The 13,882-nt window shown below is 42.7% G+C and overlaps 1 protein-coding gene and 1 long non-coding RNA gene across 4 annotated transcripts in view; one reads left to right on the plus strand and one right to left on the minus strand.

Annotated features, from left to right (window-relative positions):
- Nucleotides 1–13,882, plus strand: part of LOC127533098 (uncharacterized) — a 78,468-nt gene that overhangs the window by 16,631 nt on the left and 47,955 nt on the right. The gene's annotated exons all lie outside the window — the stretch shown is intronic.
- The window catches only part of dlc1 (DLC1 Rho GTPase activating protein), a 49,978-nt gene that overhangs the window by 12,693 nt on the left and 23,403 nt on the right, over nucleotides 1–13,882 (minus strand). The window contains exons 1-4 of one of the 3 annotated variants that reach the window (XM_022215969.2): nucleotides 10,994–11,315; nucleotides 4,605–4,676; nucleotides 2,886–2,967; nucleotides 1,709–1,772 (exon numbers count right to left, since the gene is read on the minus strand). In XM_022215969.2, coding sequence (XP_022071661.1) covers nucleotides 1,709–1,772; nucleotides 2,886–2,967; nucleotides 4,605–4,676; nucleotides 10,994–11,006 — 231 coding nt within the window. In that variant the 5' untranslated portion in view covers nucleotides 11,007–11,315. Of the gene's footprint in view, nucleotides 1–1,708; nucleotides 1,773–2,885; nucleotides 2,968–4,604; nucleotides 4,677–10,993; nucleotides 11,316–13,882 lie in introns of those variants that run through there. The other 2 variants (XM_022215960.2, XM_051945311.1) reach the window with 2 other exon arrangements.

Below are 13,882 nucleotides of genomic sequence, written 5' to 3' on the forward strand. Positions count from 1 at the left end.
ACACACACGCACAGACACACACTCACCGGGAGTGAGACTGTGTCACTAACACACTGCTAGTGTCAATTTTTATTCTTTAGCTGTGACAGAGATATACCTCCTCCCCCAATCACAGTGGAGGATCCTAGCTCGTAAAACCAAACCACAGGCCACAATTTAACCGCCCTCTTCTCCTCACTTTTTAAAGCCCACCTGCTATTTAATCTGAACTTACCGACGCTTACTTTTAGCCATCATTCCTGTCAAATTCCTTTATAAAGATGTCAGGAAATTAGCATTTTGCATTAAAATATGAATCTAGCAAAACATCATTAAATCGAACAAAATACAAGTTCTACTGCTTTTGTGACTGTTTTCCATTTTCACTGCTCACATAGGGCTCCATATACAGGCACTAGTAATTGTTTGTTTAGCAGTAGAAGCTTAATGCAATGTCAAAAAAATTAACAGAAACTGTAATTTATCCCTGCTATAAATAGAACTTTTCTCCAAGACAATGTTTTGGAGAGGAAAACACATATTTTCGTGACAATTTCTCTATACTGCTGTGGCTTGTTTCTTTAGTTATGCTGATTGGAATGGAAGATAACAGCAGCACACTCTTTATCATGCACAGAAAGCAGTGGAAGGGCGCTGGAACTATTTGTAAAGATTGTGGAGACATCTTATCCATGAACAATCAAACCACCAAAGCGTTCATTGCAACGGTGGACACTTTGAACATCATGTCGAGGAGTGTGCAGAATGAAATCTATTTATTATTGCAATAAGGCAGACAGAAATAGCAAACCAACAAGAACGACAGACGGGGACATGGAGATTTAAGACAGGGAATGTGAGGACATGAGGAGATCAATGCATTCCTAAGCTGTTTGGGTGGAGGGGTGGTAGTCCCACAAGAGTCGAAGAGTCAGAGAGGCAAATAACCTCTTTGACTCCTCTATTCTTCTCTGTTGACTCCTGAAATGAAAGGTGACACAGAAAGGGTCATCCTAATGAATACCACCACACATGGGACAAGGATGTTACTATGTAGCCCTCAAGGCCATTAGGGAATTAGGGTTGATTTATATGAAACTGAGCAATCCCTTTCACAGAGGGACAGTGTCGCTCAGTCTAGACTTTCAGCTTTACTTGGTCTAAAACTGGGATTTTAACAGCATTAGCCTTCCTTTCTTCAAAAAGGAGAACACTTTCCAGGAGGTTGGCATTCTTGAAAGGGAAATCTAAGAGCCGGTATTGGTAGGAGTTACATTTCTCCTAAAAAGTGTGTCAATCATACCATTACTATACCACTGCAATCACTCATAGACCCTTACAAGCATGATCACAGACACGGCATGTATGACAGTTCGTTCTGCAAGAGTGTCACCAAAGAAGCGTACTAAATCCCTTTATGGTGAGCCAGGAGTATTTGAGAAAGAAGGTGAGCATGCCTGAAGTGGGGGAAGGTCCTGGTGAATTCAACCCCTTCATTTAGACATTAAAGCTATCCTCCCTCCCCCTAGGGTCCTCGCAGCCCACTTGATATAGAAATAAACCCAACAGGTGCCTTCTCATTACACAAGATGAGAAAAAACACACAGCTTTGCCCTGTGGCTAAAGGTGAACTGATGGCTGAGGTGAGGAAATGCAATTGAGGGTGAGGAGACGTGCAAAGGGGCTTTTCAGAAAGGAGGAGAGTTCAAGTGTGTGCATGTGGACTCACTCTTTTTCTTTGCGGTGATATCTCCAGTCTCATTAGAGCACACTTGTTGAGGGTGTTCAGTCTCCTGCAAACACAAACATACAAAATTGGTTACCTTTAAAATAAATGGCTGTTAAATGTTCTAGCTCCACTCAAAACTCTTATCACCAAGAAGATGTATACTAAAAGAAAGAATGAAACAAAAATTTTTAAAAAAGGGAAAGAGAGAGTCAGGGGGTGAGTTAGCTGGGGTGCACCCAGCTCAGCTAATGAGCTGCTGAAGGATAATCCCCATATGAACAGGAAGAGAATGAGAAGGAGGCAGAAAAAGAGCGAGCGAGGAGAAAGAATGAAATCTGCTGGAGTGGCGACGAAAACATGGGGAGGGGACAGAAAGCTTATCCCCTCGGCCACCTGGAGAAGGGAGGTGGTGGGGTGTACTGGCTGGAGAGCTCTTAGAGCATATCATGTAACAATGGAGAGATGAAGTGATGGGAACTGAAGGATAGTTGGGGTGGTGGGGACGGGGGTGAAACACTGCCAAGAGAGGAGACACTGAGATGATAGCTTCCAGATGTATGGAGGGACACCTGCTGTGGTTTATTACTGAGAGTCAGAGTTTGATGAAGGAGCTGACTCCATTAAAGAGCAATTAGCGCCCTCCGCATATGCTAATTAATATGGCAGGGACAGCGACCAGAATGCAAAAAGAGTATTTTTCAATGATACCTTCTGATATTTAGCTGCTTTGATAGACACAAACCAATGTAAGAGATGTCAAACAAAGCTTTGAAACTTGGCGCTTTTGTTCTCAAGCAGCAGAGAGCAAATGAGGCAAAGTACAAAAAAAAAAGCGAAAGGACTAACGTAAGAAGCATTGCCTGACCTGAGCATCCAGCAGTGAAGGAAGAGTGAGATATGTGCTTGTCAGGGTGATACCAAAGACTTGAATGAGTAAAACAGATGAAGGTATGGACATGGTGAAACAAACTGCAGAGAAGAATCAGTGCAGTATATGGTTCCAAGGTGGTTATCGCATGATCCTTTCATCTTATCTACAACTTTCCAAGCATGTCTCCTTTTGAACTCATACCCTCATGGTTCATTTGGGTGAAAATAAGAGGTAGTGCAGAAAAGACGTACCAGCAAAGGAAAGATAAAAGACACATAAAGGGTTCAGTATGACTTGTAATTTCACCTGCAGAGAGCCTCAATAGCATCCCGATCGAGGAAGTCGTGATCTCTGGTGACTGAAGAAATATCAATGGGAAATAGGGCATCTAAAGGGAGAGAAAGTCAGGTTAGAGTGAGCAACTCCATGCCGGTGACTGGATCAGTGTGCTCAGATAGAACTACAGATACAACCCCTAGCTCAAACACGCCCACCCACTCAAACATCCACCTTCTCCCCCACCATACAGCCTTGATGAAAAGCTAAAAGAGGAAGTAGCGTCTTAGTCGACCAAACAAACACAGCTGCAGCTTTCAGACCCGGCAGGCAGGGGGGATATGGAGCACAGAGGGAGAGACCAGGGAATTGATTGAAGAATGACAATAGGTACTCCACTGCTGCTCAGAGGTCCCACTTCCTTTTCTGCTTCTTGTTCTTTCTCTCTAGTCAGCCTCAATAACAGGATCATTAATTCCAGTCACTGCAGTGGTAAAGGCATGTAGATGCCTCATTCTGACAAGAGGAATGGATGGATGGATGGATGGATACTAACATGTTTTCTGGAATGTGTTGACCAAACACGAAATGGGAATCTTACATCTAAACCCTCAGGGGCGATGATGATAAGAAAGCTCTCTTCATGAGAGACCAGCACCTTTAACATACGGCACTGAAACACACCTTTCAGTTTGCTTATCTTTAGTGGAGCAATACCCTTGACAGCACAGACAATAGAGATTGTCTGATGAATACATGACAGTGAAAAATGTGTCATACATCAGCCCAGCAAATCCTACTCAAGTGGTGATGACTTAAAGCAATCTACTGGCTTTGCTGTAAAATCTGCACAGCGATTGCCATTTGGACTTTTCTGTTGCTGTGCATGAATGCATAAAGGGGCTCATCACCTGTGCAGAAACACAATGAATGTTCCATTCAAATTGGAAACCCTTCACAGTTAAGTGGAAACAAGCAATGACCTGTTGACAATGGTAGCTTGGTCCTGCTGTCATCATACCACAATTACATAAAGGCAACTGGTATGCTCAGGGCATGCCACAGTATAGTTGGAGTAGCTGCATGGAGTGTAAAGAATGTTTGACGTATTTTAGTGAGTGTGTATTTGAAACTCAAGGGTCATGCGAAGCAGTCTTTGTCAACCATTTGTCACTGTATGAGTAACTTTCCAGGGTTTCTGTCATAAGCTAGCTGTGGTCCCACACAGAAACTGCATAGGTTACATTATAATCAAAACATAGTTAATGTTTGGAATATAGTACAGTGTGCTGTGGTTGACTTTCCTTACATAAGGAGAGCAAAGTGCTGGTGCTGGGCAAAAATACCCCCTTTACTTCTCAGGAATGCTTAGTGATGTGTGTATGCACGCACAGACGCAAATGTACATGTTGGTGTTTTGTGTGCCTGGCAAAGCACATAGTGAGGGTGTGTATGCTGTACAATTTATTAAAGGCTACAATCAAAACTGAAAAAGATCATTCATTTGATCTAAACTTGTTTTATTATGTCATCGCCAGACTGAATTTAATGTTTTAACTGAGAAGAAAAACAGGAGGTGAAGTGTTTTTGATGGGAAGGGGGTGAAATGAACAACTTATAAAAATTCAGAACTGAAAATATAATTTGAAAACTTTGATGGTACCATAATTTCTGCTTTGATACGCCAAAACCTGCTACGTGTTATGGACATATTTGGAGTGGGGTGAGGTATCTCATAGAGGTCCTTACCCTCATAAAGCTGGGCGTACTGTGGGAACCCTGCAGCCCGGAGCCAGGTACAGGCCTCTTTGGCTTCGATCTCTACAGAGAAGAAAGATAAGAAGAGGACAAAAGCATGTTAGGTGTTGTGAAAGACTCCTCGATTCAGCAAAACAGAAAATATGTCAAAGTAAACAAGCAACACCAAACACCATGCAATCACATATTTAATGAGCAATGGTGTTTCATTATCAGTAAAAACTCAATCAACATCGATTGAAAAAGCCATTTTTCAAAACATCAGTGTAAGACAAACTTTTGAACTGAACACTCCAGCATGTTAGCAGCTTGTCAAATGTGAACTCCTTGACCTTACTGGCTATCTCACACTCAGTCACTCTCCTCTCACATGCTTCAAAAGTTACAGCTCAAAGCATCATTCGTGCAAACTGTGTTAACCCCCTCACACACTAAGTGTGTACCACTTAAGCTCCTTAGCCAGGGAAGGCAGTGGTTTTTAACATGACACAACTTTGACCATATACATGGATATGCCACTGTATGACTATCGTTAAAGCACAGAGCGCTTTTATCTGTGTTGCCCACCAGCTTGTACTCCCTCATGATGTCAATACTAAATACCTCTGTTGACTTTGCATATCAGCTGCATTATTCTCAGCACTTATCCTCCCATCCAACATGTTCACAACACTGCCAAACAAACTTTTCCACGACTACCTTTAAATACAAGGTGTGATATTTAGCCTTCTTCTACTAATTGCTTTGACTGAATGGTGAGGTTTACAGTATGTCACAGGAGCCATGGGGATGTCTCCTAATTATCTGTGAAGGTCTTTTAGATGGCATATGCCAAATGGCTGCCCACACCCCGGACTCCTCAATTGCTTCATTACCACCATAGCAAGCAGTTTGAAGAGAGGAGACAGAAAATTGTGAGAAGGCCATAAAATGTCCTCTTCAGTGGGATGACAGCAAGCACAAATGTAACACAACCTTGAGAACAATTTGACAACAAAACCAGAGAGACAAAGGCATCAAAAGACACTGATAAAGCATGGATGAATCAGACAACACATATACTGCAAAACATGAAGGTGAACTCCATGCTGATGCAAGTAATGTCTGTGAAAAGGTCAATTCTGGAGGAGAGTCTGAAGTTTATGCTGCAAACTCTACCATCCTTGCATTTAGATATCATAGCAATGTCTGTTTCAGGTTAAACAGGGATGCTGTGCTTCACTGAGTGTGTTTGAACTAATAGAAACCACTAGTAAAGATGGGATGTTTATGGTTTAATCTTCATCTTCAAATTATCTCATTTAAATTTAAGCTTCATTTTGAATTGAAATTACAATAACTGCTATATTTCACTTCCTCAAGCTCAATGACAAAAACTTACAAAGAAAGCAGACTGTGAGGAAAATAGACAGATTAGTGTGTAGTAAATAAAGCCAAACAAATGAGACTTTAACAAGTTCGAACTGATTTTCTTTTCTATGGGCAAAAGAAAAAGTAAGCATAATATACTGCCAGAGAGCTCAAAAGAGGAGTACTGCGGCAGAGTCTAGACCAAACGCTATACCAGCATTTACATACCAACAACAAGCCTAGACGGCAGACAAACCCACTAACAACAAGGTGTGACACGACCAAGACAGGGTCTCCCCTCTGCCACTGCAGGGGCCAGCAGCTCCTCAAGCAACCACTGTGACACCAGCATGCACACAAGTGTCAAATAACACATTAACAACTATGCTCTACCATTATTTTATTTGACAAACGGGCCATATTTTCTCTTGTGGATGTGAAAGGGCATGTCGCAGAAAAAATGTGTGTGTTTAGCTTAGTATTTTTGGAGTGTAGTGAACTCAGAGGAACGTAGAAACCAAGGTGTAATTATACCAACATTCTTGAAAGTAAGTCCTGCGCAGGGGTACAGATTCTTGTGCTTGCTTATGTATCTGTGTGTGTGTGCACAAGCAAGTCTGTGTGTGTTTGCAAAGACCAACCTCATGTTTAAAGACAAACCACTCAAAAGACAGTAAAGCTATTGAAATGCAAATTAGACATACAAACACATGGTTAGCTTTCCACCCCCAAAGCACAGAAAGAGAGCTATGCCTTTGGGGGGAAGCTATCCACTGACACACCCCATTGGGCTAGAATGTGTGTCAAATCCACTTTACAGTGACATAATGTGAACTTAGTGTGCCAAGGACACAAAATAATGACAACAGCATTCACCATGCAGATGCATCAAACTGAATAATATCTGTCACTGCACCACAGTGTGTCTCCATTCATTCACACTGAAGCAAGAATATTTTTCTGTCTTTTGTTTGACTGCAGGAAGTGGACAGGGGCATGGGGCATCTGGCACAAACAACCTAACAATAGAGCCGCACACACATATACTTGCATGCATCTGGAAGAGAAAAACTTGGATCCACAATGCAACAAAAGGAATTTACAAGAATATCCCAGGCACTCAGGCCATAAAAATGTCATCCTACAACACCACTCCCAGTCCTTTACATTTTTGTTTGCTTCAATAACTTGAGATTCAAGGGTGTATTTTATTTTTTTCTTCCCTAACTGTCCACCCCAGTTCTCCAGCCCTCGCCAGGGAACTACCTCACTTCCTCTTCCTGCTTCCCTCACAGGAAAGGAGCTGAGCGGCGCTGCAGTGGCCACTGACCACTTGGCTGTAAGGCCCTGCCTTCAGTTGTTCCTGGCCAGATAATAGGCAGGGAGGCAGCCAAGACAAACACAGGCTCCGGTGATTGTGTGTACTTACCAAATGTCCTCATGGGCAAAGACAGCTACAAAGCTACTCTAGCTAGACAAATGTCTCACAGCACGTGCTTAGAACTTAAATATGATGACAAGAAAGGTCAATCACTTGGTTAACCTCAAGTAGAAAAGTGAGTTTTATCACCTTGATAGTGAAGGCAGTATTTGATCTTTGTGCGCCAAGTTGGCTGTAGCATAACAGATAACAAACATGGATTAGAGTCAAACACTGATGTTTTAAAGCCAACTACAGTACTGAAAAAACTACCTGTCCCGGTAAACTACTTTGACCTTCACATTTCATTATGTGCAATGTGATTTATGGAGTTTTACATGCAACTGCAAATACACGTGGTTAGACACCCATCTACAAGAGCTTTGGCAGTTTTGTGACAGGTTCCCTCCACTGACCTGAGCCAATGACCTGATGGAGCAACATTAGGTATTCACAGCGTGTAATTTCTTGACAGCAAACGATTACGCCAGACCTTTCTCCTGTTGGTCACCCTTTTAAAATGACTAGTTGTTGCATGGTCGGGTTGAATAGAAAAACAAGCATTTGGATGGATTTATAAGTTCAGACCAGAACTTTGTTACTGCTGCTGGAGCCACACAGGATACCCAAAACATGTCTGCCAGGCAGGACAGAGATGGATATGTGGCTAAACTGAACTGTTACAATAAACGTATGTTTACACTGTGAACAGAAACTGAGAGAAATTCTCTCAGTTGGAAATAAAGTTCACCTCACATTACTTCCAGCTGATATGAATGAGCAAAACAACAGAGTGAGACACATTAGCTCTCAGTGGGAAAGAAAGATGAGAGTGACTATCAGCAGGTAGCATGAGTAACAAGACTCAGCTCACTGCTAGTAGAGATTTTATATAGATCATGAGTGGCTTTTCTCTTGGACTTTGGCCAAAACTCAACTGGGGAGCAACCAGTCAGGGCAAAGCTTCACCCAGAACCAGTCATATTGACTTCTAAAATTATCCATCATGGTGTTTTCTTTGCCTTCCTTTTCCCTGCTCTAACCCTCTTCTCCTAAGCTGCCTCTGCTTATTTCAACTCTGCTTGCCACTTCTCTTCTCTCCCTTCCGGTGGCAGGAAATTCTTACAATTGCCGGCCACAGTTTTCCTCCATTGCAGGAGGCAGCAGGGTCTGGCTAGGCTGAGTCTGAATGCTCAGCTCCAGTGGGAGTTTGTCAGCAGCTAGCAAACAAAGGATGTTGCTCCCCACCTCAAAGGCTCTGCTGTAGCAAACTGGAGGTCAAGAGTCTGAATACAGTTATCACTGATGCTGGGTCTTTGAAGTTGCCAGATTGAGAAGAATGCTCGACTCACAACTGTTGTGAATTGGGGTAGCTTATCTAGAATAACCCAATCAATGCTGGGTCTCTAAGTGCCCACTGTAAAACAACCCAAAAGGCAGTCATAAGGTTCTTATCAACTCCAGGTCTGAGTGGGTGACTCTGAAGGAGCTGCAAAGTGGGTCTACACAGGTGATGTGATAAACAAGGCCAGACTCTGTGTCTCAGGAGTAATCTACAACAAGCAAACCCCTTCAATGCTGCCAAATTGTGTCCTTTACCTTAGCAGTGACAAGGACAAACGTCTGACATGTTCATGAACTTGCAGAACATGTTTCTGACTGATTCATGACCTAAAGTATTTCACGAATGACCAAAATTTTAAGCTCAGCTTGTGTAGGTATGAAAATGCAGAGAACAACTGGAGGTAACAGCCTCCATAGTGTGACCGATGTAAAATCCCTCCAGTGCTGGAATGCATAGATGCGTGATAACAGATTTCTCTCCTGATGGGTATCATGTTTTGTGATTCCACTACTGAGACAGCTGGTGCTCGCAGAGAAGGTCTGGCTGTTAGCTAAGTGATACGGTGCCAGGAATATCACCATCTGGCTGGCCTCAAGCAGTGCCCCAATGTCACACACACACACACACACACACACACACACACACACACACACACACACACACACAAGAATAAAGAAGTCACTACCATTGTCTGTTCCGTTATCTACCACCAGCTGGCGCAGGCCAGTATGCAGCCATGGATCCACTGACACATACACATGCAAACACACAGCTGGTCCAGATGGATCATCACAGCGCTAACCCCAAAGGCCCCTTGTGTCCCCCTGATGACAGATTTATGCTCACACGGAGGTTCCTAGCCATGGATCAGGTGACCGGGCGGATTCAAAACCTCTGAGAAGCTTTCCACAAACAGATGACAGCCTACCTGTCAGGACCCACTGCTTGATGGCAGCCCATTAACAAACGGATCCCAGGACAGTCTGATACCTTCAGCACAAGCAAAGTAAGAGCACAAACGAACACGTGTGTCTCCTCACAGGACATGAAGAAACCAGCTGGATGTAAATCTTTCAGATAAGGCCACAGCTTACTTCCTGTTTCACAAAGACAGCAGATGAAGTGTGTTTCCTTCATCTCCTCTTCTCACAGAGAAGCCCCAGAAATGTTCTAAATGATCTCATCCCATCTCTGAATGAAATAAATACACAGTACGTAATACATTTGGCACCTATTACTTCTGTGATTAGACTACTCGGTGAGTCAGTCAACCAAAGAGTGTAGTATAGTGTCAGTGGCAGACTCTCGCCACGTTAGAAGTTACTGTAAGTAGCATTCATTCGCTTTGCATCTTGACGCCCGGATACGTGTAAGTGGCTCTGAGCACGTCCTTAATGGTTTTACGATTCAACCCAACCTCAGTGCGCTCATATCTCTACAAGACTACAGGTAGCTGATAAGGAACCATGTGTTCCAAAGAACAATTAAAACGGGTGAGACAAAGAGCCAAGCCCCACAAATCGAGTAAAACCCGCCAGAGCAGAACAGAAAACAGGATTTTATACGGCCACAACACATCCCCTCAAATTCCCTCGTCTGCAAAAGGTCGGCAGTCACGCAAAAGGCGCAGGCAGTTAAACAAACCGGAGGCACTGAGATGGCAGAAGTGTCGCAGACTGGCACTATACCCTCCGTTAATCCTGAAGTTCACTAAATACGGTTTATGTTGAACATTATAGTTCACGACCCCGTTTCCCCACACGGATCAAAGTTTGATTTAATCCAAACCTAACAGTCAAAGTGTGCGCCGGTCTGCTGGTCTGTGCGTAAAGGGGGAGATGTTAGTGATGACTTTAAAGCATTCCCCATACAGTGTGTGTAACTTTGGGAGAAGTTATGGGGGAACATATAAATATCGAGGATCTAAAGTACATTTTGAAGATGAGAAGGAACGTGGAGTTATGCGCCAAAGCGGGAAGATTTCTTATCTGACAGCCTGCAGCGTTGTGCCTTAAAAGTGACTCGAAGAATGTTGTACTTGAAGGGAAAATTCTTCCAAAAGTTCAGACCTTTAAATACTCAACATTCTTTTTTTCGATAGCACACTGTTTGCTGTTATTTATACTAAGCAGAGGGTTCTGTATCACCTGGATAAACAGGAAACCGCTTCAATGTGTGGACACATTTTCAGTACACACTGAAAACCATCCAGAATAATTCATTTCCAAACACGTATTTTATGCTGAGTGACTGAAATGAACTTACGTGTTAATATCATTTCTTAATCTCTCGGTGGCGACCAGCTTCACCATAAAACCAAACTCCCGGCTGCGCCTCGGCAGGTTACCACTGTCCAGTCAGATCTACTTCACTGTTAGGACGAAGTCCGCATGATAAATCCAGTGTACACAAAACGCAAACTACACAGTCGGTTGCAAATGTCCTCTAACCGTTGCGCAAGGCAGTAAATCCATGGCTCTACTTTGATTTAGCTGCGATAGACAGAATTCCAAAATCTCCAGCTCCTTCCAACACTACGCGTCCCTGAATGAAGCAGTCTCCAGCAGGAATGTGAATGGAGCGTAGAGTGATTCAAGGCTTTAGGAATGGGCAACTCTGCCGTGGCTCCACCCCCATCAGCTCTGCTGCTCCCCACCTGATAAGGACCTGGAGACACACAGACTCCCTCAGGACAACCTTAGCAGTTCAAAGTGTGCAGGGAAGATGTATATAGTGTGCCAAAACTTACTAATTGTGCCACTTTAACTGCTGTGCGCTCTGCGTTTCCCTCTGGTAATGTCTTTAATCTGGTTCATTTATTTTCCCTGTCATAATTTAATTTCGGTTTCTCATGAAAAAAAAAATTACATAATGTTGCCTATGTAAAGTCGAAAGTGATTCACTGGGCTCCCCGGGATTTCATCTCATCTCCTCAGAGCCTCAGCCACTCCCCTAATAAGCAGCGTCTGACCTGCTGGTTACCCAGTTTGCATATCATTAGAAACTAGTCGAGACAACTGTGAGACACTCTTTTGTGTCGCGAGATTAGCCTGAAAAGCGCAAGTAGTGCCGTGAAAAGACAAGACAACTGTTGCAGGTATGGTAATGTCATCGCTCGTATTCGTGTCCATGGCGCGCGTAGCTCACGTAGGCCTCCAGACTGAGGGGCTCCAACAACACATCTGAATGCAGGGCGGGTTTGACAGAAGTTTTACAGCTTACTTATTAAAGTTGGCTTAATTCACAACTGCATGTCCAGTTTTTGCCATATCCTCATCTATTTGGACTTTTTGACCACAGTTTTCCGAGATGTCTTCAACGACGTCAACCAGTTCTGTGTTATTGCCATGGCAACACACAGCGCTGAGGTGGTGCAAAAAAAGTGAAAGCCAGACGAGTCACCATGTGGCAGGGAACTACGTGTAATCCAAAGCCTGGCCTGCTCGCAGGGGAAAGGATGATGCAGAAAATCCTGGCGAACTGCGCAGTCTGCTGTTGGCTGCCACACCAGTCCCAGCTGACAATGGAGTCACAAGTGATTCAGCCCGAAGGGATCCTGCCAGCTAATAAAGTGAGTATGTCATATGTGGGCCCACACAGCAGAGGCACACCTCATGCTCAGCCTATTGCTGTACAGCATATGCACAAATATGAGCAGCTGGGAATCATTTGGATTTTTTGCTAACATTTCTCAATAGCTTAAACAAAAGAAAGAAAAGATACTGACAATATGAACCTCATCTTTGCTTTTAAACATACTGTTTTTTTTATCAGCCTTTAATGTAGCTATTAGTGTGGTCCTATAAAACCTAAGCCCTTTCTACAAACAAATGAAACTTATGTATGACTTTTGCCAATGAAACAACATGCGCTTATTAAATATTAACATGCTTCAGAAGTCCACTATAGAAAACAACATGTTATTTTTGTTTGGAGTCTCAGCAACCCACTTGTGAAACTAGGATAAACAGTACAATGAATTTTTATGTGCAACATTGCTGTGACTAATGCTTACAGTACATTTAATGCAGCACTATCCCTTCAACATCTCCACAAGTCTACCATTGAAAAGTTTGAGGTCATTAGAAATGTCCTTATTTTGGAAGTAGAACAGTTTTTGTCAATGAAGATAGCATTAAAGGAATCAGAAATGCAGTCTATACATTGTTAATGTAGAAAATGACTGTTCTAGCTGGGAACAGCTGATTTTTAATGGAATATCTACACAGGGATACAGAGGAACATTTCCAGCAACCATCACTCCTGTGTTCTAATGCTACATTGTGTTAGCTAATGGTGTTGAAAGGCTAACTGATGATTAGAAAACCCTTGTGCAATTATGTTATCACATGAATAAAAGTGAGAGTTTTCATGCAGAACACGAAATTGTCTGGGTGACCCCAAACTTTTGACTGGTAGTGTAAGTGCTTTCATGATGCAGGATAACAAGCGTACATTTCTTTTTCTGCCGACTCTTTTGGCAGAAGATATATATATATATATATATATGTCATTTCTGTATTTGGTTTCTTCCATATATGAAGATAAGTGGTTCATTTTGCAGTTATTATTGCTACACATACCACACTGGGTCTGTGGAAACCCATAACAATGGATTGGCGAAGCCAATGCCAGCAAAACACACTGTTGAGACAAGCAGTCATACAAAGATATAATTTACCCTGAGAAGAGTTCCTGATTATCATCAAGAAATATTTGATGAAAGACTAAATAAATATTAGCAAGAACCTGATACATTATTCAGTAGCTTTGGATACTTTGGAGTTTTTGCTTTTTACGCTGTAGGCAGATTACACACACACACACACACACACACACACACACACACACACACACACACACACACACACACACACACACACACACACACACACACACACACACAGGCCAAAATGTGAGCATACAAATTACACAAACAGATCACCATTACCATCAGTGAATAAATATCTAAATCGCGTGTCGACAGAAAATATGCGATCTTATGAGCCCAAAAATCAAAGAAAATCTCTTGTGATTTCTATCCTAATTCTGTAACCTGAAGGGAGGGAGAAAGATAATTATGGTCTGTTGTTGTGTGTGTGTGTGTGAGAGAGAGAGAGACAGAGAGAGATCGGAGAATGATAGAGGAAAAGA

This window comes from Acanthochromis polyacanthus, chromosome 3, assembly GCF_021347895.1.
Source record: "Acanthochromis polyacanthus isolate Apoly-LR-REF ecotype Palm Island chromosome 3, KAUST_Apoly_ChrSc, whole genome shotgun sequence".
Lineage (NCBI taxonomy): Eukaryota > Metazoa > Chordata > Actinopteri > Pomacentridae > Acanthochromis > Acanthochromis polyacanthus.